The sequence below is a fragment of the Hemitrygon akajei genome, chromosome 1 (genome assembly GCF_048418815.1).
Source record: "Hemitrygon akajei chromosome 1, sHemAka1.3, whole genome shotgun sequence".
NCBI lineage: Eukaryota > Metazoa > Chordata > Chondrichthyes > Myliobatiformes > Dasyatidae > Hemitrygon > Hemitrygon akajei.
The window spans coordinates 103,933,157-103,959,569 of NC_133124.1; the positions used below are offsets into that span (position 1 = coordinate 103,933,157).

Consider the following 26,413-nt stretch of genomic DNA (forward strand, 5'->3'; position numbering starts at 1 on the left):
AATGAAAATGGAAATATTAAAGGATCTAGCATTTTTAAAATATATGCGTTAGCTGGATGGGTGGCAGGATGGAGATAATGTCCCCACCAAAGGAGCTGTTAGGCATTCCTTCCCTTCACTAAACCACAGGTCACCCTTGGGCAAGGTCACCTACTTAGACCCCCAATTAGGGTCATGTGAAGCCATAGGAGCAGGTGGTTGTGAATGCAGCTGATGCATATCAGAAGTCCTGGTTATGCCACCACTGACACCAGGAAGACAATCCATGAAGAGTATTGATAATGGCTGAGGCCATCTGTATTGTAGAGACACTGCCCAGAATAAGGCAATGGCAAACCGCATTTGTAGAAAAATTTGTCAAGGACAATCATGGTTGTGGAAAGACCGTGATTGCCCACGTCATACTATTTAACAAATGAACATTGGCAGGCTGAATGCAATGTATTCCCAGTGTTTTAAGAAAAACAAAGGAGGAACGAGCAAGTGTTTCATATTATTTTCTTTTTGCCATTGTTTTGGAATGATTGTCTGAAAATTGAAATGAACCCTATTCAATTAGGTACACTTAATATTCTTGCCAGATTGGGGCTCTTTAAAAATTGCACCTCAATGGCCCTACAGCTTTAAAAGGCAGCTAGTCCACAAAAATGCAGATCCCGACTGCTGCTGCATGGAAGTAGCACGATTATGCATCTTTGTCAGGCTGCATGCAGGGTAAGTTGTGAGACTCGTCCATCAAGCAGTCATCAACCAACTGCACAAAAGGTTGCTATGGAGATGAGGAAAAATATAGTATAAGATGACCTGTAGTGTATCTGACCATCCCTACCTAACCCATACAATTTGCCCCATTGTTCTACAGGAGTCCCATGATATATGGGATAGTGAGTGAGCCAGGGATTGCAGTACAATGCACTGTGATGCATAAACAATTAGAAAAAGAAAAGGCTGGAAGCAATGATGGATCAAGAAGTGATTGTACAAATATTTTGCCTAGTCAAATATTAATGTCAGATATTATTGCAATTAGAATGGAGACTATTTAATCTGAATCTCTTTGGGAACTTTGGACACATGTGTTACTTCTCTTTTTACTGTCAAATGACAATTGTCCCACCAAGATGGAAGGTTTAATTTCTTTTGAAGGATGGTCTAGCCAATGAAGTCAGTACCGGGACGCCATTGCATGCACCTTAATGCTGCAGAGGGGTCTGATATGATCTATTGCATTCAATAGGCTCAGTCTAACTTGATCACCAAAGTGACTGATTCTGGGTAAAAATCATGAAGTTGCTCATCCTTAGAGGGGGTATGTCAGCAGTTTTGTGGGTAAATGCTAAAACTGCCCTGAAAAATCGGATGCTTCTCTTCTGCAGACAGAATTAGAGACCTTGTCTCTGTAGTCTTGCCTCAATCAGAGAGTGTGGTACAGGAGCCATTTACACCTGAAATGCAGCAGCAAGAGAGTGTAATTAACAGTCTTGTGCATCCTCATTTGGTTCAAACTAAAGCTTGCATGGAAGTGTTTCATGATGGTTAATAATTTCCACCTGCAATTTTACTAACAAAACTGGTTCTCTCTCCTTTCATCATCTGTCCTGCAGGAAGGCAGTGAAGGCAATTTTAGTTCTGCTACCCCTTCTTGGCATCACCTACATATTGTTCTTCATCAATCCAAGCAAAGATGGCATCTCACATTTTGCTTTCCTCTACTTCAATTCATTTCTGCAGTCCTTTCAGGTGGGTAATCCGATAAGATTGTCTGACAACTCATAACGTGAGCCTCAAAGCAATTTGTCACCTTAATTCATGATCCAAACTGAATGTTTTCCTTAAGCATGTGCAAGTTAGATGCTTAGCTAACAGTGACTGTCAAAACGTGCTTCAGAACTCAATCAAACACTCTTGTGTTTTACAGGGTTTCTTTGTGTCAGTGTTTTACTGTTTTCTGAATGGGGAGGTAAGTTGAATCTGTTCTCTTCAAATCAATTTGAACGGAGTGATGGGTGCAAATAATTTTAAAGCAGCGTCACATTTTATTCTTTCTAGTCATTAGAAACCAAACTGGGAAGTTATAAAGAATAAAGAAAAGAAGACCTACAATGAAACAGCAAAGAAACACTGAGCACCAACCCACCATATGCCTTTCTGTTCATAGTACCTCAAACTTTGTATTGCTTTAATAGAGCAATGATTATGAAACAGAATGAGATGATAATTCTTGTGAGAAGAAGCTGCAGTAAAAGCTGGTTGCAGTCAGTTATTGGAATATGATTTTTAAAAACTCTGGTAGAAAAAGGAAGACTGGGAGATAGCAAGAATTTATATTGCGAAGGTGCTAGTAAAAGTGAGATTTATGTGAACAAGATTCAATATGCTGAGAAGAGACAAGCATGTGGGAAATGTGTACTTGCATTCCCAGGAGGCTAAATACATAATACTCATAATATTTAATAAAATTAAAAAATGAAATACTTAATAAAAAATCATGATTCTCAGTTCCTAAATAGAGGGGGGGGGGAATGGTGTGTCATTGTAAGTGCAATTAGAAAAATGATGAAATAAAATGAGAAGAAATTCATCCTTGGCCACTAACAATAAATATACTACATAGGCCCTCAGGCACTTTGCATCCTGCCACTGAAATTCAGTTCTGTGACTTCAAAGGAACTGATTGTCAGATGCAGAGATGAGTGTGCTCCTGCTGTTATGTCGTGCATTATTATATCGGCAGTTATATTACAGGTTTCATAGACCTAAATGATCTCTCAGTGAGTGGATATAATCTCTAATTGCATAAAGGGTAAAAACAATTATATGTGACATTTACTGTAATTTCACAAATCATATTACTGAACACTCATAAAAAGCGATCAAAATATAATGGCAGAACTGATCTTTATAGTTTAACTTGCTATTGTTGAAGCTGCATCAACTGACAACGAGTCCACAAGCTTTTCTGCTCATATGTAAGTAAAACTCAGATAATCCACTTATCCAGCGATTTGGAAATCCCACTGATACATATCTGACTCACGAACTGATGTTTGTAGTTTTAACTCATAGGTCTCCAGTTACACAGAACCTTCCTATTCAGTGGTAGTTTGTGAGCCAGTAGGGCTGGTCAGTAACATCTCAGGGGTATAATGCTTATAGTGATTTTTGGCAAGGTATACATCTCTAGAGTTAGAAAATATGTGATAGCATTGCACCAGTGGTAGCTTTATTATTTCAAATAAGTACCGGTAATCACTTTTTGTAGATATTCCATATTAACATCAGTACAGAAGAAAATGTTCCTCCACCCCCTCCCAAAGGTAAAAAACCTCACTTGGAGAGATTTCTGGAGTTTTATCAATGCCATGATATTTTCCATATTGTTGTATCAAATCAAAACAATCTTAAGCTTTTGTCACAGCATATAGAATTACAGTAAAATAATTCAAATGTAGGGTTCCACATGGCCATAACCTAGGCCCTATTTGTTTGTAAAATGAATATATTTAATCAAAGACTGCTTTCCATATTTTCATAACCTATTAATAATCATAATAATTTTCTAAGTCTTCCATATCTTCATTAGAACTTTCCATACTCTCTGAGGTGGATGCCTGGTTCTCACAGTCTGCCAGACTACACAGGTCAGTACACCTGAGGCCATTTGCAACACACATACATCTTGGGAGTGAACATTTTTTTGGACAGTTACAGGCCAGTAGATCCAGGATGGCATCGGGTGCTGGTTGGCCTTCCATCCAGTGCACCACCAACTGTTCAGCTTCCTCTCTCTCTCCATCTTCCATCCTCTGCCAACAGGGCTTGGCACTTGTGGGTCCTTCTCCAAACATCATCTCCATATAGCAGCCTGGTAGCTGGCTCACTGTGCATGTTTTGTTAAGCAGTCCTTGCATGGTGGGAGTTGATGACTCTCGATTTCACCTTTTTTTGGCGCAGAAAAGGTGATACCTGAGCTCATTGACCTTGGTGGTCGATGCTTTTGGGGCATACAGGAGACATGTAAATGGCTCCAGTTTGTCCATCAGTTCTGGGAAGAGGTCCCATTCCTGACCCAACTCTAAGAATGTGTCCTGAGTTTCCCTGTTGCTGGTCAGAAGTGTTAGGGCACTTGTCTTCCCTTTGCCTGAAAAAGCGTTACCGTGTCACATCCTGTATATGCGTGCAACCCGATGAGAGTCCTACAAACTTCTATGCCAACAGTGGCAGCATCCTTCCTGATGTCTATAAGCCTTGTACGGGTTCTAGTGCCACACTTCTGGAACAATGGGGCCTTAATCTTGTCACAAAATGCTAAAGACATGTGTCCTCTGGGCAGATCACTGCAGATTGGTATCCCTCTCTTGTGGCATGGGCAGCATGGAGAAGCAGGTGGCCATCTGCTTCTTCTTGTTGACACTGAAGTGCTGGCACCTCCTCACTGTCTTGAGATGTGATTCTGTAACATTTTTCATTCACAGTTGCATACAGAATCTTCTCCTGTAGCTTTGCTCTGTACTCCCCCTTCCTCCATTCATGGACTATGAAGCTAATGGGACAATATTTGTTACTGACTTTGGTCAGGAAGCTCCTCCCCTGCCTCACCATCTGCGTGCCTGTGATACCTTGCAACTCATGACCAGTGTCTTCACCCCGTAGAGATCTTTCACTATTCTTGACAGAGTTCTCCTTGTATGTGTCGAACACAACATCTATCCTGCTACTCTGACTGCCTTCCCTCAGAGCCATACCCAGAATTGTTGTGGCAACATCTCTGAAAGTAACTTGATCACCTTTCACTCTTTGGACCAAGTTCATTCCATCAACCGCTGTAGCAGAGTTTCCGGGGAGTTGCTCGTCTACTGCTACATTTTTCTGCAAGGTTGTGGCTAAAGTAGCTTTATTCGTCTTTCTCAGTGATCCTTCTGGTGTGGACAAGGCCCAGGACAATGGTCCAAGGGGATGAGAAAGGATATCCTCCATACGTAGACCGTGCCTTTGTGCCATTACTGTGATGCATCCAAACTAAGACCTGTCTGCTTTCAAGATGATCGCCTTCCCTTTTGATTTCACTTCTCTCTACTTACACATATCACTGAATGCTTTCAGCCTGTTGGTTTTCATTGGGTCATGGAATTTCTTTGTTGATCGGTCTTCCTCTAGTCTCCCATCCTTGAAGGTTGCATAGCATTGCTCACCAATCTCATATGCCTTCATCAGGTCGGACGCAATGTCCCTGGGGGCTGCTTTTGCCATAGAGAAGCTACCACCGCTGCAATGCTATCACATACTTTGCAGCACTAGGGGTGTATACCTTGCCAAAAATCACTATAAGAATTATTCCCCCCAGATGGTACTGGTAGCCCAAATTTGAGGTCCTGGCTCATGGACTATGGGTCCTATTTCCCATCCACTCACCATGGCTCAGGTTCCTCCACTCACTTCCGCTGGCTAGGGTTTGGATTCCAGTGCTCCACAACCAATCACTGGGCCTCACTTCCAGCTCTTCCATCTACTTGTCAGAGCCCAGTTCATTCACTCCCTTTCAACTCACCTGCTTCCATTGGCCATGCTCCTTGAAATTTTGCTTAATCTGTTTTCCAGCTCCCTTGAAACATTTCACTGAAATGGTATTGTGTAACATCTTTTAGAAAGGGAAATTGAAAGTGTTGAAGTATAATTAAAATAATATCCTATAATCCAGAAAATTTCCTTGCCCATCACCACCAAAGTCCCAAATATGCTTGATTAATGCAATTTTGCTTCAAGTAATTGCAAGTCCCAAACAGATACAAAACTTGAAACTGTCCACTGATTTTCAGAAATCATGATCCTAACCTGACCCATCTGCTATCATGTTGCATGCCTTTTAATAACACTCCCAATGTTAGCTCTATTTGCATCAACAGAATGTAATACTTGGCAGTGTGAAAAACTGAATGTGACCTGAAGCTATACCACATACTTGGGTCATATTACTTTGAAATCAGAGCTCTAGTTCAGTGTCATGCAAGATAAGAATGCAAATGGAAACTGTCTAAAAATATTTAAGACCATAAGATATAGGAGCAGAAGTAGGCCATTCAGCCCATTGAGTCTGCTCCACCATTCAATCACGGGCTGATCCACTTCATCCAGTCATCCCCACTCCCCTGCCTTTCCCCACTCCCCATACCCTGGCTAATCAAGAACCTATCTATCTCTGCCTTAAATACACCCAATGACTTGGCCTCCACAGCCACGTGTGGCAACAAATTCCAGATTTACCACACTCTGACTAAAGTAATTTTTCCGCATCTCTGTTCTAAATGGATGTCCTTCAATCCTGAAGTCATGCCCTCTTGTCCTAGACTTCCCTACCATTGGAAATGACTTTGCCATATCTAATCTGTTCAGGCCTTTTAACTTTCAGAATGCTTCTATGGGATCCCACCTCTTGCTCCTGAAATCCAAGGAATACAGCCTAAGTGCTGCCAGACGTTCCTCATATGGTAACCCTTTCATTCCTAGAATCATTCTCGTGAATCTTCTCTGAACCCTCTCCAATGTCAGTTTCTCCTTTCTAAATTAAGGAGCCAAAACTACACACAATACTCCAAGTATGGTCTCACAAGTGCCTTATAAAGCCTCAACATCACATCCCTGCTCCTATACTTTATACCTCTAGAAATGAATGCCAACATTGCATTCACCTTCTTCACCACTGACTCAACCTAGAGGGTATCCTGCACAAGGACTCCCGAGTCCCTTTGCATCCCTGCATTTTGAATTCTCTTCCTATCTAAATAACTGTCTACCATTCATGTCTTCCACCAAAGTGCATGACCATACACTTTCCAACATTTTATTTCATTTGCCACTCCTTTGCCCATTCCCCTAAACTATCTAAGTCTGTCTGCAGTCTCACTGTTTCCTCAACACTACCCACTCCTCCACCCATCGGCAAATTTAGCCACATATCCATTAATCCCATTGTCCAAATCATTGACATACATCGTAAAAGCAGCGGTCCCAACACCAACCCCATGGAACTCCACTGGTAACCAGCAGCCAGCCAGAATAGGATCCCTTTATTCCCACTCTCTGTTTCCTGCTGATCAGCCAATGCTCCACCCATGCTAGTAACTCCCCTGTAATTCCATGGGCTCTTATCTTGATAAGCAGCCTCATATGTGGCACCTTGTCACATGCCTTCTGAAAATCCAAGCACAACAGTTCTACTGCATCTCCTTTGTCTGCCCTGCTTTTTATTTCTTCAAAAAATTACAGTAGGTTAATCAGGCAGGATTTTCGTTCCAGGAAACCATGCTGGCTTTGGCCTGTCTTGTAATGTGCCTCCAGGTACTCCATAATCTCATCCCTAACTATTGATTCCACTGCTTTCCAACCACTGATGTCGGGCTAATAGGTCTATAGTTTCCTTTCTGCTGCCTACAACCCTTCTTAAATAGCAGAGTAACATTTGCAATTTTCCAGTCATTTGGGACATCACCAGAATCTATCAATTCTTGATAAATCATCGGTAATGCCTCTGCAATCTCTCCAGCTACTTCCTTCAGAAACCGAGGGTGCATTCCATCAGGTTCAGGAGATTTATCCACCCTCAGGCCACTAAGGTTCCTAAGCATGTTCTCAGTTGTAATTTGCACTGCACACACTGAACTTACCTGACACCCTTGAAAGTCCAGTAGACCGCAGATGTCTTCCACTGTGAAGACTGATGCAAATATGCATTCAGTTCCTCTGTCATCTCTGCATCTCTCATCACAATATCTCCCATGTCATTTTCTATTTGTCCTATATCTACCCTCAGCTCTTTTACCTTTTATATAGTCACCACCTTCCTTTCATAATCCATCTTTTCCTTCCTAATGAGCTTTTAGTTTCCTTCTGCAAGTTTTTAAAAGCTTCCCAAACCTCTATCTTCCCATTAGCTTTGGCATCCTCGTATGCCCGCTCTTTTGCGTTTACTTTGGCTCTGACTTCACTTGTCAGCCACCGTAATGTCTTTCTTCCATTCAAAAAATTCTTCTTATTTGGAATATATATCTGTCATGCACTTCCCTCATTTTTTGCAGAAACTCCACCCATTGATGCTCTGCTGTCCTTCCTGCACGCAATCCAGCACAGTCGATCCTCTAGTGGGCTCAACAACAAGCCTGTTCTAAAAAGCCATCCCTTGGGCATTCTACAAATTATCTCTCTTGAGTCTCTCTATCTACATGTATTCTCTCTCTTCACATGTATTGGTGGAGAATAATTGACATACTGTGTGGAATCATAGAGCAGTACAGTACATACTGTAAACGGAGCTCTTCAACCCTTCATGTTTATGCCAAACTTCAGGCAAAACTTAAGTGGCATGCAGATCTCAGTTACTCACGTCAATAATGTATTTTTATGTTCCTTGGCCATTTACATGTCTGTCTAAATGCCTCTTAACTACAGTAATTGTATCTAATTCCACCATCTCCACTGACAGTGAGTTCCAAATGGTTAACTATCATCTGTAAAAATAATCTCATCCTCAACCCCCCTTTAAATATCCTTTCTCTCACTGTATACCCTTTTATCTTTGATACCCCTATCAATGGAAAAAGATTTGGACAACTTACTCTATCTATGCAATTTGCCTATTTGCTGCCACATTGTAAAATTTATGGTTTTGGAGTTTGAATTCAACCCACACCAGCTGACTAACTTAGCAAGTTTTGTATCAGTACATGCAGCAACATTTCTTTTATTATTATTTCCATACCCAATTAATATGGCAGGAAAAGTGATGCATGCTAAGTGGATTACAGACAATCTGCTGACAGGCTGCCACTTGGCTGTTGAAATTCAGTGCCAAGGTTTGTCAAGTGATACATTTTTATCAGAAGTATCTGGCAATATTAAATAAACACAATAATGCAAAAATACTATTTGCACTGAGAAATCCAGGGGCACACTTGCACTGAGAAACCTAAGATTTATTTGCACACACATTTTTGAAAGACAGATGCGAAGAGTGATAAGGCAGTTTGTAAAGATACCCCTGGTTTCATCCACGACTTCATGAAAATTGATCTATAGTTTGGAGAGGAGGGGTCTTCAATCAGGGCCACTGCCCAAGGATAAAAGGCAGGAGCGGGTCATGGCAGCATAATAGAGCTTTGACCAACAGTCAATCTGGACATCGAAAGGTTGGAGAGGAGGGGTCTTCAATCAGGGCTACTGCCCAAGGATAAAAGGCGGGAGCGGGACACGTCTTCCTAATAGAACTTTGATCCGTGACCAATTGGTGTTTGGGATTGATTGGTAAGAACAAATTAAAGGAAGCCAGGGCAAGCACAGCTGCTATCATTGGAGTAGACATATTAGCATGGTGATCTTAAGGCTTTAGCGCTTTGAGGCTTCAACAAAGTGAGGAAAAGAGAAGAAAAGCTCATTTTGTTTTCCTTCTCTTCTTTATATCTGCTCAGCTAAGACATAGAGATGCCAGGTAGGAAAGTGAAATGTTCCTCTTGTGGGATGTGGGAAGGCGGGGAGACCTCCAGACTCTCTAACGACTGCAACTGCAAGAAGTGCATCCAGCTTCTAACAAACCACGTTAAGGAGTTGGAGCTGGAACAGGATGAACTCTGGATCATTCAGGAGGCTGAAGGGATGATAGATAGGACTTAGAGAGAGGCAGTTACACCCAAGGTCCTCCAGGGTTATGATCTCAGGATTGCTACCCATGCCACATGCCAATGAGGCTAGATAGGAAGATTATACAGTTTAATATGTGGCTAAGGAGTTGGTGTAGGAGGGAGGACATAAGATTTTTGAATCATTGGGCTCTCTTTGAGGGTAAGTGGAACCTGTACAGAAGGAATAATTTGCTCCTGAACTGGAGGGGGACTAATATCCTAACCGGAAGATTTGTTAAATGCTGCACTATGAGGTTTAAACTAGAGGTGCAAGGGGGATGGGAACCAGAGTGCCAGAACAGTTAGTGGAGAGTTGGTGGAGGCTGATGTTAGTAAAACCTCAGACAAAGTTAGAAATAAAAAGTTTGGGCATGGTGCCACTAGTGTCCTGAGCTGCCTATATTTCAATACAAGTATCGTAGAAAAGGCAGATAATAGTGTTGAAGATGTGGTAGCTGGTTTATAGAGGCAATGTGTAGTGAGGAGAGGATGTTCATAGGGCAAAATTGCAGTCAACAGGATGAGTTGCAGCAAAATCTAAAAGGGTGAAGCCAGGACTGAAGGTAATATATCTGAATGTGCTTGGTATATGGAATAAGGTAGATGAACTTGAAGAATAGTTGCAAATTGGCAGGTATGATGTTGTAGATATCACTGAACCATGGCTGAAAGTTTATAGTTGGGACCTTAATGTCCAAGGATACACATTGTGTCAAAAGGATAGGCAGAGCAGGTGGCGTAGCTCTCTTGGTAAAAAATGAAATCAAATCAATTGAAAGAGATAACATAAAGTTGGAAGGTGTTGAATCATTATGGATAGAGCTAAGGAACTGCAAGGGTAAAAAATACCCTGTTGGGAGTTGTATGCAGACCCCTGAGCAGTAGTAAGGATGTGGCCTACAAATTACAACGGGAGATAGAAAATGCATGCCAAAAGGGCAATGTTACAATAGTCATGGGGGACTTCAATATGCAGGTAGATTTGGAAAATCAGGTTGGTGCTGGATTACAGGAGTAGGAATTTATAGAGTGCCTAAGAGATGGCTTTTTAGAGCAGCTCGTGGTTGAGCCCACTAGAGGATCATCTATTCTGGATTGGGTGTTATGCAATGAAACAGGATTGATTAGAGAGCTTAAGGTAAAAAAAAACCCTGAGGGGAAGTAATGATCATTTTGAATTCTCCCTGAAATTTGAGAAGAAGCTAAAAACAGATGCTTCAGTATTACAGTGGAACTACACATTCATGAGAGAGGGTTGGCCAGAATTGTTTGGAAAAGAACACCGGCAGGGATGAAGACAGAGCAGCAATGGCTGGAATTTCTGGAAGCAATTTGGAAGGCACAGGATACATACATCCCAAAGAGGGAGAAGTAGTCTAAAAGACACTTGACACAACTGTGGCTAACAAGAGAAGTCAAAGCCAACATAAAAGCCAAAGAGAGGGCATATAATAGAGCAAACATTAGTGGAATGTGAGGATTGGGAAGCTTTTAAAAACCAACAGAAGGCAACTAAAAGAGTCATTAAGAAGATAAAGATGGGACACAAAAGTAAGCTGGCCAGTAATATTAAAGACAATACCAGAAGTTACTTCTGAGACTCAAAGTGTAAAAGAGAGGCGAGAGAGGATATATTGGACTGCTGGAAGTGATGCTGAAGAAGCAGTAATGGGGGACAATGAAATAGCAGATGAACTGAATAAGTATTTTGCATCACATTAGCAGCATGGTGAAAGTTCCAGGTGTCAGGGGGTATGAAGTGTGCAAAGTTATAACTAGATAGAAGGTCTGGGAAACTGAAAGGTCTGAAGGTAGATAAACCACCTGGACAAGATGGTTTACACCCCAGAGTTCTGAAAGAGGTGGCTGAAGAGATAGCGGAGGCATTAGTAATGATCTTTCAAGAGTCACTATATTCTGGAATAGTTCTGGAAGGCTGGAAAATTGCAAAATGTCATTCCGCTCTTCAAGAAGGAAGAGAGGCAGAAGAAAGGAAACTATAGGCCAGTTAGTCTGACTTCACTGGTTGGGAAGTGGTGGAGTCAATTATTAAGAATGAGGTCTTGGAGGCACTTGGAGGTACTTGGAGGCACATAATAAAATAAGCCGTAGTCAGCATGGTTTCCTCAAAGGAAAATCGGTTGGAATTCTTTGAAGAAATAACAACCTGGCTAGACAAAGGAGAATCAGTTGATGTTGTGTACTTGGATTTTCAGATGGCCTTTGACAAGATCCCACATGTAAGGCTGCTTAACAAGCTATGAGCCCTGGTATTACTGGAGAGATCTTAGCATAGATAAAAGAGTGGGTGATTGGCAGGAGGAAATGAGTGTGAATAAAGGGACCTTTTCTGAAGGACTGCCAATGACAAGTGGTGTTCCATAAGAGTCTGTGTTGGGACTGATTCTTCTTACGTTATATGTCAATGAGTTGGATGATGGAATTGATAGCTTTGTTGAGAAATTTGCAGACAATATGAAGATAGATGTAGGAGCAGGTAGTTTTGAAGAAGTAGAGAGGCTACAAAAGAACAGACAGTGTAGGTGAATGGGCAAAGAAATAGCAGATGGAATATAGTGATGGGAAGTGTATGGTCATGCACTTTGGTGGCAGAAATGAAAAGGCTGACTATTTTCTGAAAAGAGAGAAAATACATAGGGTTTGGGAATCCTTGTGTAGGATACCCTAAAGGTTAATTTGCAGGTTGCGTCTGTGGTGAGGAAGGCAAATGCAATGTGAGTATTCATTTCAAGAGGACTAGAATATAAATCAAGGATGTAATGTAATGTTGAGACATTATAAAGCACTGGTGAGGTGTCACTTGGAGTATTGTGAGCAGTTTTGGGTCCTTTATCTCAGAAAGGATGAGCTGAAACTGGAGAGGGTTCAAAGGTGCTTTATGAAAATGATTCCAGGATTGAATGGCCTGTCATATGAAGAGCTTCTGATGGATCAGGGTCTGTATTCATTGAAATTCAAAAGAATGAGGAATGACCTCTAATACGTCTGTCATTGTTTAGAATACTCTTTATCCTGCACATTGATTCAAAGCCAATATTTCACATTAGCCAGTGTTCTGCACCGATGCTTTGTACAGACTAGTAAACAGAATATCCTGATCTACATGGAGCTTCTTACTGCTTAGAGGGATATTATGTATGCAGTTATTGATGAGTTGTCAGCTTGGTATCAGTGTTTCCGATGGGAAATGTAATATATTTTTGGTCTATTTGCTACTGGATATAATAATGAGTATAAAGGCCATTGACTGACTATAACGGCTTTACACCACTGAAAAACAAGCTTTGTTCTTACTGCACATCACCGCTGCTCTTCTGGTCCAGAGTACATTTTTTAAGTAAATAATGAATTCACTATTCAGTGCGAGCTGCTGAAAAACCCTCAAGTAGAAGGTGCAGGCTTGCCCTCTTGAGTCTCCACTCATTTCTGGATGGAGTCCATTAACGGGCAGTTGGCCCTTTACCTAAATCATGCATTTCCTCATATCTGTTTTGGATGTCTTTCTGGGACAATAAATGGTCCCACAGATTTAGCAGTGGTATCAATGCCTGCACAGGCTAGCACAATATTAAAATTATATGCTTCACTACCATTGATGTATGCATGGGTCTTTGTTTACAAAAATGAAATGACACAGTCTGTGCTTGATTCACAGGAGCTATTACTGAAGATTTCCACCATTTCCATTTCTAATTCATACTAGCTCTGACTGCATTGATTAAAGGACTGATTTCAGTTTCATAATAACTCTTTCACCATGAGGGTTTGCTTCTTTTGGCAAGACTACAACCATTTGAATTATGTACAAACTTCAACATTCCCAGTGTTCCTCAAAACATTTCACAGATGCTTTATCAGAAAGGTTACCTGAAACCTGCTGTTAGGTTTTAAGAAAGAGAGGAAAATAGAGAGAAAAGGAGAATTGGAGGGAAAGTTATTGGCTTTGACAATTGATTGCATGTGCATTCCTGGTCCTACTGATATTAGGCCCACCGTGATTCTGAAGCGGGATGGGAATTATCCAGCATTCCAATCTGGAACAGCAGCATTCTCATTCATACAAATGCAGATTTGTGCAGATTTGGCCTTTGGCAGTTGGCTTTGATGACTCTTTCACACATGGGGATGAAGTGTCTCATTTATGAGGTGGACCACCTGTTTTGCCATTTGTGTGGGCTCCTATATGCTTCTGATTCATGGACTCCAAGATTCTCAGTAATACCCTGCATCCTCCTTTGCCGCTTTGGGCCAGAAATTCCCATGGCCACAGGACAGTTAGACATAGAAGCAGAATTGGGTCATTTGGTTCATCAAGCCTGCTCCGCCATTCCATCATGTCTGATTTATTAATCTTCTCAATCCCATTCTTCTGCCTTCTTCCCATACCCTATGACCCCCTCACTAATCAAGAACCTATCATTCAGCCCATCCTATCTGCTCTGCCATTTGATCATGGCTGATCCATTTCCCTCTCAAGACCATTCTCCTGACGTCTCCTCATAACCTTTTACACCCTGATTAATCAAGGGCCTATCAACCTCCAACATAAATATACCCAAATGACTTGGCTTCCACAGCCATCTGTAACAATGAATTCCACAGATTCACCACCCTCCAGCTAAAGGTATTCCTCCCTATCTCTGGGAATGTTAAAGTTGCTACATAAATCAAATGGCTGTAGTCTTGCAGAAGAAGCAACTCCTCATGGTGGAAGAACTGTTACGAAACTGAAATCAGTCCTTTAATCAACACAGTCAGAGTTTGTATGAATTAGAAATGGAACTGGCAGAAATATTCAGTAATACCTCATGAATTAATCTCAGACTGTGTTTATCTCTGTATTATAATGTAGAATCATAGAATAATACAGAATATAAACAGCCCATTTAGCTCAACTTGTTTACAACCATCATTCAATGTTTCTCCTAGCACTTGGTCCATAGGTTTCTATGCCTAAGCAATCTGAATGCATCTTAAATGCTGTTGGCAACCCAGCTTCAACTCCTCTTTTAGGTCAAGGAGGTTTTGAGGTTTTGACCTTTCCTTGTATCTACTTAGTAATCTCTTCCTCTGACAGAGCTCAGGAAAGAGTATCTGTTCGAGAGGTCTTGTGTTAGACCTACCCAACAGAGCTGACTGAGTGTAACTGAGGGCTCAAAGCCAGGGATGTTGGCCTGGGAGACAGCACTGACATTGGCCCATGAATTCTTCCAGTGAATTTGTCAAACATTGCAGACATAGTTGGCGATAGTTTCCCAGTCCTTTGAGAAATCAATGTTGGTAGTTCATTGCCAGAAGTAGACAAGAGGCAAAGGGTCAGTGATATGAGTTTTGGGCCTAATTCAAGCTCTTCATTTGAAAATACTCCTTTCCTCAATCGACTAAAGGCTGTTCAAAAGAAGGAATGAATTTCTTTTTCTAATTACAGTGGTGAAGTTAACAGACTTTCTAAGTTCAATTATCATGCATGAAGGAGGATTTGTTAAAACAGAATTATTTGTAAATGAGAAGAGAATAAAATTCAAAGGATAAATATTATAACATATGTTTTCCACCACAATACTTTACTAGACTGATCATCAAGAAGACTTTATATAATATGCAGTGATCTCCAAACCCAAATAGTTTAATGCTATAAAATATTACCATTCTGTTAAGAGTCTAGTAACTGCTCAAGGAACTAAAATATCTTTTGAATATTCTGTCATGGAAATGGAACTGTCTGTCTGCTTTCAGGTGCGCACGGCTGCTAGAAAAAGGTGGCATCGATGGCAAGACAATCACACGCTAAGAGTACGAGTTGCACGGGCTATGTCTATACCAACGTCACCCACAAGAATCAGTTTTCAGAGCATAAAACAAACAGGTGTTTGAATCTACAAATACTGAGAAGCCTTCTTTGTGAATTTTTCATCATTTACCTTCAACTCTGAAGTGATTTGTTTGTTTGTGGATTGTTGTACACATTTAAAATATGTGATGGTGAATAAGAGAAGCTAACGATCCATATCTCGCCACCAGTAATCAAAGATGGGAAGTGAGAGTGGAGCAGTCTATAATTTTCCTTCTAGCATGCAGCTCAGAAGTGGATCAGGAGGGTGACTGAGGCTGTACTAATAGGGTTGCCCACTTAATGTATTCCATGGTCCAGCTCTAACAGGGTTTGTCACAATCTCAGGCCAAGAATGACGTTCATTTCAAAGTTTTATTCTACCAGGTTTTATCTTGCATCACTGATGTCACATGCTGAAGTCTGGTTCCCCACTGAAACATCACCTTGAATGGGCAACTGTGAATCTATAGTGTAAAGAGGAAGTGGAGTAAATCTTCAAGAAAAATGCCAAAACTTATTAATCCATTGAACAAAAAACACTGAAGGAATGACAGTTTTCCAAAGCCCATGCAATGCTGTCTGCTGGACAATGCACGCCAGATGGGAAAAAAAGGACATCAAATTTGTCAAATGATATGAGATGGTATGGCATCCACAGTCATCAATGAAATTGTGTTAAGGAAGAGAAGAAGCTGAAAATGGAGGAGTGATTTGTTTCCATGAACCAGAGGAAGCACACAGTTCTGTACATGAGCACTGTGAGCAGCAACATCTTGCTCAAAAGAAGTTACTGAAATAAGACTGTTTCTATGCTATTTCATTAGTATTATTTTGTTTAATGAATTAGACCATGGCTGGTAAATATTCAATTAACCACCTTGAGGTAATATTAGGAGTTGTATTGATATTTCCTTCTGTTCAGAGACACGGGTGCTTGGAAAATCTAACACTGAAATAGTTTACCATGTGGAGCCAATCCAGTGACTGTGTACTTGGTGTTCAGACCTAGCCAGAGCGGTCAGACCTTGATTACCAGCAGCGAAGGACAACCACATCAGCGAGGATACCTATTTTTGGCAGCTAACTAGATGCAAAAAGATACAAGGTCCCCTCGTGATAAAGGCTACTGACTGTACAGCCATTCCCCAAACAAGGTGACTGTGATAGATGATTTGTTTTACATTTGAGGTTTAGTGTCATACTCCTTTAATGAATTAAACCCCGTACAGTTGAGCAATGTTAAAAATAGCTTGTTAAATACAATGTTAACAACATTTATACCAAACGTGCTATGATATTTAGGCGGCGGTCTCTTACATTTATATTTTCATGTATGTTTCTAAGTTTATGACAGAGTGTAGCAGTATCACAGCGTCTTAGGGAATAATATGCACCATTGCATCCACGCTTTACAAATCGAGTAATCCACATGGCAATCAGCAATTCTTATTGAAGCTAATTTAAGCACCGAAGTGTGACTTTCAAAAATGCAAGTGCTAACTTGCTGCATCCTGGCTGAGCTGAGATCAGAACAACCTTTCTCTTAACTCTCACAGGATTTCAAGTTTTGTAATCACATTCACTTAGCCTGTTCCTCCAGCCTAAGGATAAATTAATCTGAATTTAGCTGTTCTTCTTTCTCTGAAATGTAGCTTCCTTTCAGAGCAAATTAAGAACATTGGCCTAGAAATTCATTAACCTCCTTAAGCACACACTGAAGGGTAATTATATGGTGCACAAATAACAAAAAAAAAACGTTGATTCAGAGACCAAAGCCAAGATGTGAGAGAGAGGAATAAAACAGTGCTGGAAAAACTCAGCAGGTCAGGCAGCATCTCTGAAAAGAGAAACAGAGTTAATAGTTCAGGTCAGGACTCTTCATCTTTTCCATTTTCATAGATGCCGCCAGGCTTGCCGAGTAATTCCAGAATGTCCTGCATCTGTCACTGTTTGTTTTTCAGTGGTTTAGAGTGGGTTGCAGTCCAGACCTGAGGGAGATCTTAAAAAGGGGGCCTTCAGGGGGATTGGGTTATAAGAAAATAAGGGCATACTGTACCTGAGAACTGACACAAAATGCATGATGAATTAGAGGTAGGAGCAATGCTGGGATTGTGTAAATAGAGCTGAGTGATTTAGAATTTTTGATGGGATGTTTGGGAGTTCATGGTGCTGATAGGGAGGCAAGGCAAAGTTGGGTGGGGGTGAGGGAAACAGATGAGATGTTCAACCACAGGAACTCATTGTTGCTGGGTTCTCAGCACTGGGCTTTGACCAGAGGTCTTCTCCGGATTTGACCTGCTTGCTCTAAGAGGTCTTCTCCAACCAGCTGAGGACTACAGTCTGAAAATTTCATTATTTCAATGGCATATACACCTCAAGCTAATGCCCTTCCCTTGGCAACATTGGTAGCATGGAGAGGGGAGACTTGCAGTTTGGGCAACTGCCAGTCTTCCATTAAAAAGAAACCTTGCCCAGGCTTACACCCTGGAAACTTTCCAAGGTGCAAATCCATGGTCTATCGAGTCTAACGGAGGCCTACACTACACATTACACCTCAAAACAACCTGATGTCACTCTGTGTGTAACTGATGGAGATTGTTTCAGACCCACAAGGTGACTTGTGGCCTGGAATGAACAAGCAAATTCACAGTGTGACACAATACAACCATTCACATTCCACTGTCAAAATGAATGACTTTTAAACACATGGCATTGAAAATAGGGCCAAATTTCTGGGCCACCATTTCATTCCATATGTCTATGGTATATCTGACCAGAGAGTGAATGATTGATCATCCGTTAAGTAGGAAATAGTTTAATTCCCTAACATCAAGTCATAAAAGCACAAAGGAATATGCTCTGAAATGCTGATATATTGTCACTAACTAGGCTATCAGGTGGATCAAGATTGTTTGTTTTTCTGATCAGTGCCTTCATTCAGCCACATGCAATTAATGTTTTATGGATCGTACCTCAGTAAGTTAATCTTCTGAAGACAATTTATGTATTAATTCCTTATCCGTCAAGAAAACCAAAATCAATTTCACAATGTTCACTTGCAACTCTCCCATCCCACTACCCCAATCTGCCTCTCAAATCTTCTTCATGCAAATCACACATATTGCATTTTAGTCCTGGCCAAGTAACACCCTCATTGTGTCTCACAGAGCATCTCATCACTGCCATCTGTACCTATCCAGAGCACCTCCAGTTACATTCCTTAACAAATATTCATCCATCTTCTTTTGAAAGGAGTTAATGACACAACCTCAAATGTTCCTGACTGTGAGTCTCATTGAGAAAAGCTGCTACTCTCTGGAAAAGAAGCCAGAGATTTCCTTGGAGTTTCTCACAATATCCTATTCTGCCTTTGCTAGAAACCCATTTACACAGGAATATGGAATTTTGATCCTACTTCAAGAAAAGTTAAGACATAAGAGAGAAAGCAGTTCCATGGAAATTCCCAGACAGTTTCTTTGAACTTTGTTTATTTTAAAACTGTATCCTGTGGTCCTATGTTAATGAAGTCAAGTTACTCAGTGCAGTTGTGTTCCTAAGAGATATGATTTGTACAAACTATTTGTCATGTAATTATGATTTTACCTTAATTATACTGTATAAGATTGGGGAAGAAAGAAGATGGGAAATCTTATGAAAAAGATGTATATTTTGGTGATAATATATGTGCAAAATTTCTATGTACTGTAAATCATATAAAATTATAAAATATTTGAAAAAACAAATGGAGTTGAAAATTTTTTGCCAAACAAACGTGGAAATGCTTCAACATGGGAGAAGCTGCGGATGCAGTTCCAGAGACAAAATGCTGGAGGAACTTAATAGGTCAGGCAGCATCTATGGAGACGCATCTTCGTGCCGAGATCCTTCATCAGGAGATGTTTAAATTATACTTATGAATTTGTAATTGACCAGAAAGGAAATCTTATTCAATAGATTACCGTAATGTTTTATATTAGGCTTTGAACACAGTGTGATCATCTCTTTTCTTTCCTAAAAATTTCAGTATTTCTTTTTGCCAATTTGCTCTATTTTACTGCACTTGAATCAGCCAGAATGTAAAATAGTTTACCCCAGAGAAGTCATCAATTAGTCAATTCCCAATAGGGATTATTTCATTTAGGCATCAATATTACATCAGTAAATTAAATGGCACAGCCATCAAAAATAGATGCATATAATGCACTGCATGATTAACCTTAGCCTTTTGCTTCCAATGCAGACAACACACCAAATCCCAGCTCCAGTCCCTTGATATTTTTACATGGTGTAGGAACTATCCCTGCCATTTGTCATGTTCAAGCTACTTAAATCCAGATTATCTTTAAAGGAGTACATTGTGGCCTATGCCTCAGGTGTAGACGTGTTTTAAAGCTGAACATAAAGTGCTGTAGCTGCTGGAAAACTAAAATAAAACAGAAATTACTAGAAATGGACTTGAGATCAATCAGCTCCTGCAGAGAGAGAAACCTTTTGTCTGTGCAGCGGTTCTGCAACGTGCTGAATATTGTAAGAGTCTTCTTTGTAATAGCTGTCATTACTCTGAGGGGAAGTCATGAAAGTCACAGCACAATGTGTGCATGCTCTGGAGTCTTCCAGTGCTACACTTGACTACCTGATTCAGGAGGTGGACAGAAAGATATTTATTCAATTTTCTTTTAAGGACAGGAAACTCTTGAAAACTCCTCCCACTAGGAAATTGTGTGAGATCCTTACCTTACATCTAACTGCTACAACATACACTGACAGACATATTGTAATCTCACACCTCATAGTTTGTGTAATTTTTCAAATACAAAAGCCACATCACACAACTGCATTGCAGCCTACCATTGTAGCCCTTCATTCTTGAAGGAAGGGTAACCAGGAATGCAGAAGGCAGTGACTGATCAAGAGAGACAGTTGCATCAGTATGTCTTTTATCAGGAAGGAGTGTTCACTTTCATCGAAGCAGGCATTGGGGGGGGGGGGGGGGTTGGTCAGTGGCCAGTGATAAGTTTTCCCACTCCTAGTTTTCCCACTCCTATCCCACTCATAGTTTTCCCACTCCTATCTAAGTTTAGAAACTGAGGCTAGTATAAGCAGACACCTCTCTCTCCTCCATATAATCCTATCCTTAAATGTTTCCTCATTTAAATACCCCAAAATTATAGCCTGGTGATACTATGGTGGAAGAACAAGAAGGGTGAAGATAAAAAAGCACCATCTCATGCAGTCACCACCTCAGATGTTGACATTGTCCATAATTTAGAGGTTAGTTTAAAAGTGAAAGCTAGAAGTAAAGAAGGAAAACATGGAATATGAAGGTAAGCTAGTTAATAGTATTAAAGAGGATACCAAAAGTTTCTTCAGTTAAAGAAACTGTAAAGGAGAGGCAAGAGTAGATATTGGACAGCTGGAAAATCATGCTGCCGAACTAACAGGCGACAAGGAAATGGCAGACAAACTGAATAAGTATTTTTCATCAGTCTTCACTGTGGATGACACCTGCAGTATGCTGGAAGTTTGAGAGTGTCAGGGGGCAGATGTGAGTGAAGTTGCCATTATTAGGGAGAAGGTGCTTAGGAAATTGACAGGTCTGAAGGTAGATACATCATTTGGACTAAATGGTCTGCACCCCAGGGTTCTGAAAGAGGTACCTGAAGAAATCATGGAGGTATTACTAATGATCTTTCAAGAACCAATGGATTTGAGCATGGTTCCAGAGGACTGGAAAATTGCAAATGTGACTCCACTCTTCAAGAAGGGAGAGAGACAGAAGAAAGGAAGTTATAGGTTATTTAGTCTGACCTCAATGTTTGGGAAGATGTTGGAGTTGATTGTTAAGGATGTGGTTTCAGAGTACTTGGAAGCACATGATAAAATAGGCTGAAATCAGCATAGTTTCCTTAGTGGGAAGTCATTCCTAACAAATCTGTTAGAATTCTTTGAAGAAATGACAAGTAGGATAGACAAAGGAAAATCAATGGATGTTGTGTACTTGGATTTTCAGGCCTTTGACAAGGTGAAACACATGAGGCTGCTTAACAAATTAAAAGTCTATAGTATTATAGGTAGGACACTAGCATGGAAAGAGCATTCGTTGATTTGCAGAAGACAAAGAGTGGGAATAAAAGGAGCCTTAACTGGTTGGCTGAGGGTGACTAGTGATGTTCCACAGTGGTCTGTGTTGGGACCACTTCTTTTTATGATATAGATCAATGATTTGGATGGCAGAATTCATGGCTTTGTGGCAAAGTTTGCGGTTGATACAAAGGTAGGTGGAGGTGTAAGTAGTCTTGAGAAAGCAAGGGCTACAGAAGGACAAACAAATTATGAGAATGGGCAAAGATGTGGCAGATGGAATACAGTATTGGGAAGTTTATTCTCATCTACTTTGGTAGAAGGCATAAAAACATGGTTATTTCCTTAATGAAGAGTGAAAACGGTCTTGGGAGACCTCCATGCAGGATTCCCAAAAGGTTAATTTGCAGGTTGAGTCAGTGGTAAGAAAAGCAAATTCAATGTTAAGATTAATTTTGAGAGGACTAGAATATAAAAGTAAGGGTGTAATGTTGAGGCTTTATAAGGCACTGGTGAGATCTCACTTGGAGTACCGTGAGAAGTTTTGGGCCCCTTATCTTAGAAAGTATGTGCTGACATTGGAGAGAGTTCAAAGGAGGTTTACAAAAATGACTCCAAGATTGAAAGGCTTATTGAATGAGGAATGTTTGATAGTTCTGGGCCTGTACTCACTGGAATTCAGAGGAATGTGATTTTGAAAGGCCTTGATACTACAGATGTAGAGAGGACATGTCCTATGGTGAGGGAGTCTAAGACACTGCCTCAGAATTGAGGGATGTCCATTTAGAACAGAGATGAGGAGGAATTTCTTCAGTCTAAAACCGATGAATCTGTGGAATTCATTGCAACAGGTAGCCGCAGAGGCCAAGTTCTTGGGTATCTTTAAAGCAGAGGTTGATAAATTCTTGATTAGTCAGGGTATGAAGGGAAACGGGAGAAGGCAGGAGATTGGGGCTGAAAGGGAAATGGATCAGCCATGATGAAATACTGGAGCAGACTGGATGGGCCAACTGGCCTAATTCTGCTCCTATATCTTATGGTCTTAAAGTGTAAGTGATGAGGAATTATTTATGAGGGACAAGCAGACATGGCAGGTGGCACTAAAGGAAAAAGCAGAAGCTAAAAACAAAGGGTAAACCCTTTGATATGTTTGCCTGTGGAAGGTGGCTATTGGTCCCTGGAGCATTGGAAAACCTTGCAACAGTGTTGCATGGTATGTCAAAGAACATGGAACAGACTTTAGTAACCACGATCTCATTAGCTTTGATGGTGAAATACAGAAGGTACGGAGAGTTGATACCATAAGAAAGCATTATGACTGGTTCCAGTTTTATAGCCATTCAGCTGTATGTCGAGTAGTACTAGTTGGCTACTGGTGTCTAGCGATGTTCTACAGGGGTCTGTATCACTCACCACCTGGACACTTAGGATATATGGAATCTCTGCGAGGTTCACAAAGAGTTACAAGCTATCTGTGTTGCCAGCAAGGCCAGGGCTTATTGCCAGCCTTTAATTTCCCGAGAACTAAGTGACTTAATAGAAGAGTTTTGCATCAACCTCATTATTGTGGTCTCAAACTATATACAGGCTGTACCTAGTATGTGTGCTAATTTTCTTCCATAAAGGGAACTAATGCCATTTGGGTTTTTATAATGGTACAGTAGCTTCATGGTCAATATCACTGATACTTACTCCTGCATGTTAGGCTAGTCCAGGAAACTAGAGTATCTGACGTGGGATCTTGGGGGAGCTAGCCAACTGCATACAAACATAGTAATGTTTTTGATGGCAGAAGACAGAGGTTTGTGGTGCAGGATTGCTTTTCATACTGGAGAAATGTGGTCAGTGGTGTGCCATAGGGATCAGTACTAGGTCCATTGTTGTTCATATGAATGATTTGGATGAGAATGCAGGTGGCATAATTAATACCTTGTAGGTTATATCATAATTGATGGAATAGTGGATGGTGAAGAAGGTTATCTTAAGTTGATCTAGATCAACTAAACCAGTGGACCGAAGAATGACAGTTGGAATTTAATTTAGATAAATTTGAGGTGTTTCATTTTGATATGAAAAACCAGGCAGGACTTACACAGTAAATGGTTGGGCCTAGGGGAATATTGTAGAACAGAGAAACAAAGGATGTTGATATACAATTTCTTGAAAGTGGGACACAGGTGGACAGGGTGATATAGAAGGTATAAAATGATAAGGGACATTGATAAGATGAATTACCAGTGTCTTTTTTTTTCCAGTGTAGGTTGTCCAAAACCGCAAAGCACTAGTTTAAAATGGGACAGGAAAAGGAAACTGTTGGGCAACTTTTTCATACAGAGGGCAGTGAGCTTATAGACAATAGGCAATAGACAATAGGTGCAGGAGTAGGCTATTCTGCCCTTCGAGCCAGCACCACCATTCAATGTGATCATCTCTGATCATCCATAATCAGTACCCCATTTCTGCCTTCTCCGCATATCCCTTGACTCCGCTATCTTTAAGAGCTCTATCTAACTCTTTCTTGAAAGCATCCAGAGAATTGGCCTCCACTGCCTTCTGAGGCAGAGCATTCCATAGAACCACAACTCTCTGGGTGAAAAAGGTTTTCCTCAACTCTGTTCTAAATGGCCTACCCCTTATTCTTAAACTGTGGCCTTTGGTTCTGGACTCCCCCCAACATTAGGAACATTTTTCCTGCCTCTAACGCGTCCAATCCCTTAATAATCTTATATGTTTCAATCAGATCCCCTCTCATCCTTCTAAATTCCAGTGTATACAAGCCCAGTTGCTCCAATCTTTCAACATATGACAGTCCCACCATCCCAGGAATTAACCTCGTGAACCTACGCTGCACTCCCTCAATAACAAGAATGTCCTTCCTCAAATTTGGAGACCAAAACTGAACACAATACTCCAGGTGTGGTCTCACCAGGGCCCTGTACAGAAGGACCTCTTTGCTCCTATACTCAACTCCCCTAGTTATGAAGGCCAGCATGCCATTAGCTTTCTTCACTGCCTGCTGTACCTGCATGCTTACTTTCAGTGACTGATGAACAAGGACACCTAGATCTCGTTGTACTTCCCTTTTTCCTAACTTGACACCATTCAAATAGTAATCTGCCTTCCTGTTCTTGCCACCAAAGTGGATAACCTCACATTTATCAACATTAAACTGCATCTGCCCACTCACCCAACCTATCCAAGTCACCCTGCATTCTCCTAACATCCTTCTCATATTTCACACTACTACCCAGTGTGTATCTGTAAATTTGCTAATGTTACTTTTAATCCCTTCATCTAAGTCATTAATGTATATTGTAAATAGCTGCGGTCCCAGCACCGAGCCTTGCAGTACCCCACTGGTCACTGCCTGCCATTCTGAAAAGGACTCATTAATCCCTACTCTTTGCTTCCTGTCTGCCAACCAATTTTCTATCCATGTCAGTACCCTACCCCCAATACCATGTGCTCTAATTTTGCCCAATAATCTCCTATGTGGGACCTTATCAAAGGCTTTCTGAAAGTCCAGGTACACTACATCCACTGGCTTTCCCTTGTCCATTTTCATGGTTACATCCTCAAAAAATTCCAGAAGATTAGTCAAGCATGATTTCCCCTTCGTAAATCCATGCTGACTCGGACCGATCATGTTACTGCTATCCAAATGTGCCATTATTTCATCTTTTATAATTGACTCCAGCATCTTCCCCACCACTGATGTCAGACTAACTGGTCTATAATTCCCTGTTTTCTCTCTCCCTCCTTTCTTAAAAAGTGGGATAACATTAGCCACCCTCCAATCCTCAGGAACTGATCCTGAATCTATAGAACATTGGAAAATGATTACCAATGCTTCCATGATTTCTAGAGCCACCTCTTTAAGTACCCTGGGATGCAGACCATCAGGCCCTGGGGATTTATCAGCCTTCAGTCCCATCAGTCTGCCCAACACCATTTTCTGCCTAATGTGAATTTCCTTCAGTTCCTCCGTTACCCCAGGCCCTCTGGCCACTATCACATCTGGGAGATTGTTTGTGTCCTCCCTAGTGAAGACAGATCCAAAGTACCTGTTCAACTCATCTGCCATTTCCTTGTTCCCCATAATAAATTCACCCATTTCTCCCTTCAAGGGCCCAACTTTGGTCTTAACTAATTTTTTCCTCTTCACATACCTAAACAAGCTTTTACTATCCTCCTTTATATTCTTGGCTAGCTTACCTTCGTACCTCATCTTTTCTCCCCGTATTGCCTTTTTAGTCATCTTCTGTTGCTCTTTAAAAGTTTCCCAATCCTCTGGCTTCCCGCTCATCCTTGCTATGTTATACTTATTCTCTTTTATTTTTATACTTTCTTGACTTCCCTTGTCAGCCACGGTTGCCCCCTACTCCCCTTAGAATCTTTCTTCCTCTTTGGAATGAACTGATCCTGCACCTTCTGAATTATTCCCAGAAATACCTGCCATTGTTGTTCCACTATCATCTCTGCGAGAGTATCCTTCCAGCCAACTTTGGCCAGCTCCTCCCTCATGGCACCATAGTCCCCTTTGTTCAACTGTAATACTGACACTTCCGATTTTCCCTTCTCCCTCTCAAATTGTAGATTAAAACTTATCATATTATGGTCACTATTTCCTAATGGCTCCTTTACCTTGAGTTCCCTTATCAAATCTGGTTCATTACATAATACTAGATCCAGAATTGCCTTCTCCCTAGTAGGCTCCAGTACAAGCTGCTCTAAGAATTTATCTCGGAGGCACTCCACAAACTCCCTTTCTTGGGATCCAGTACCAACCTAAGTTTCGCAGTCTACCTGC

At 40.9% G+C, this 26,413-nt stretch overlaps 1 protein-coding gene across 3 annotated transcripts in view; it reads left to right on the top strand.

The window, feature by feature from the left end:
* LOC140729184 (corticotropin-releasing factor receptor 2) overlaps positions 1-19,228 on the top strand; it is a 233,146-nt gene extending 213,918 nt beyond the window's left edge. For all 3 annotated transcript variants that reach the window (XM_073048666.1, XM_073048673.1, XM_073048683.1), the window contains 3 exons: positions 1,605-1,740; positions 1,919-1,960; positions 15,426-19,228. In XM_073048666.1, coding sequence (XP_072904767.1) covers positions 1,605-1,740; positions 1,919-1,960; positions 15,426-15,563 — 316 coding nt within the window. In that variant the 3' untranslated portion in view covers positions 15,564-19,228. The remainder of the gene's footprint in view (positions 1-1,604; positions 1,741-1,918; positions 1,961-15,425) is intronic.
* The last annotated feature ends 7,185 nt before the right edge of the window (positions 19,229-26,413 follow it).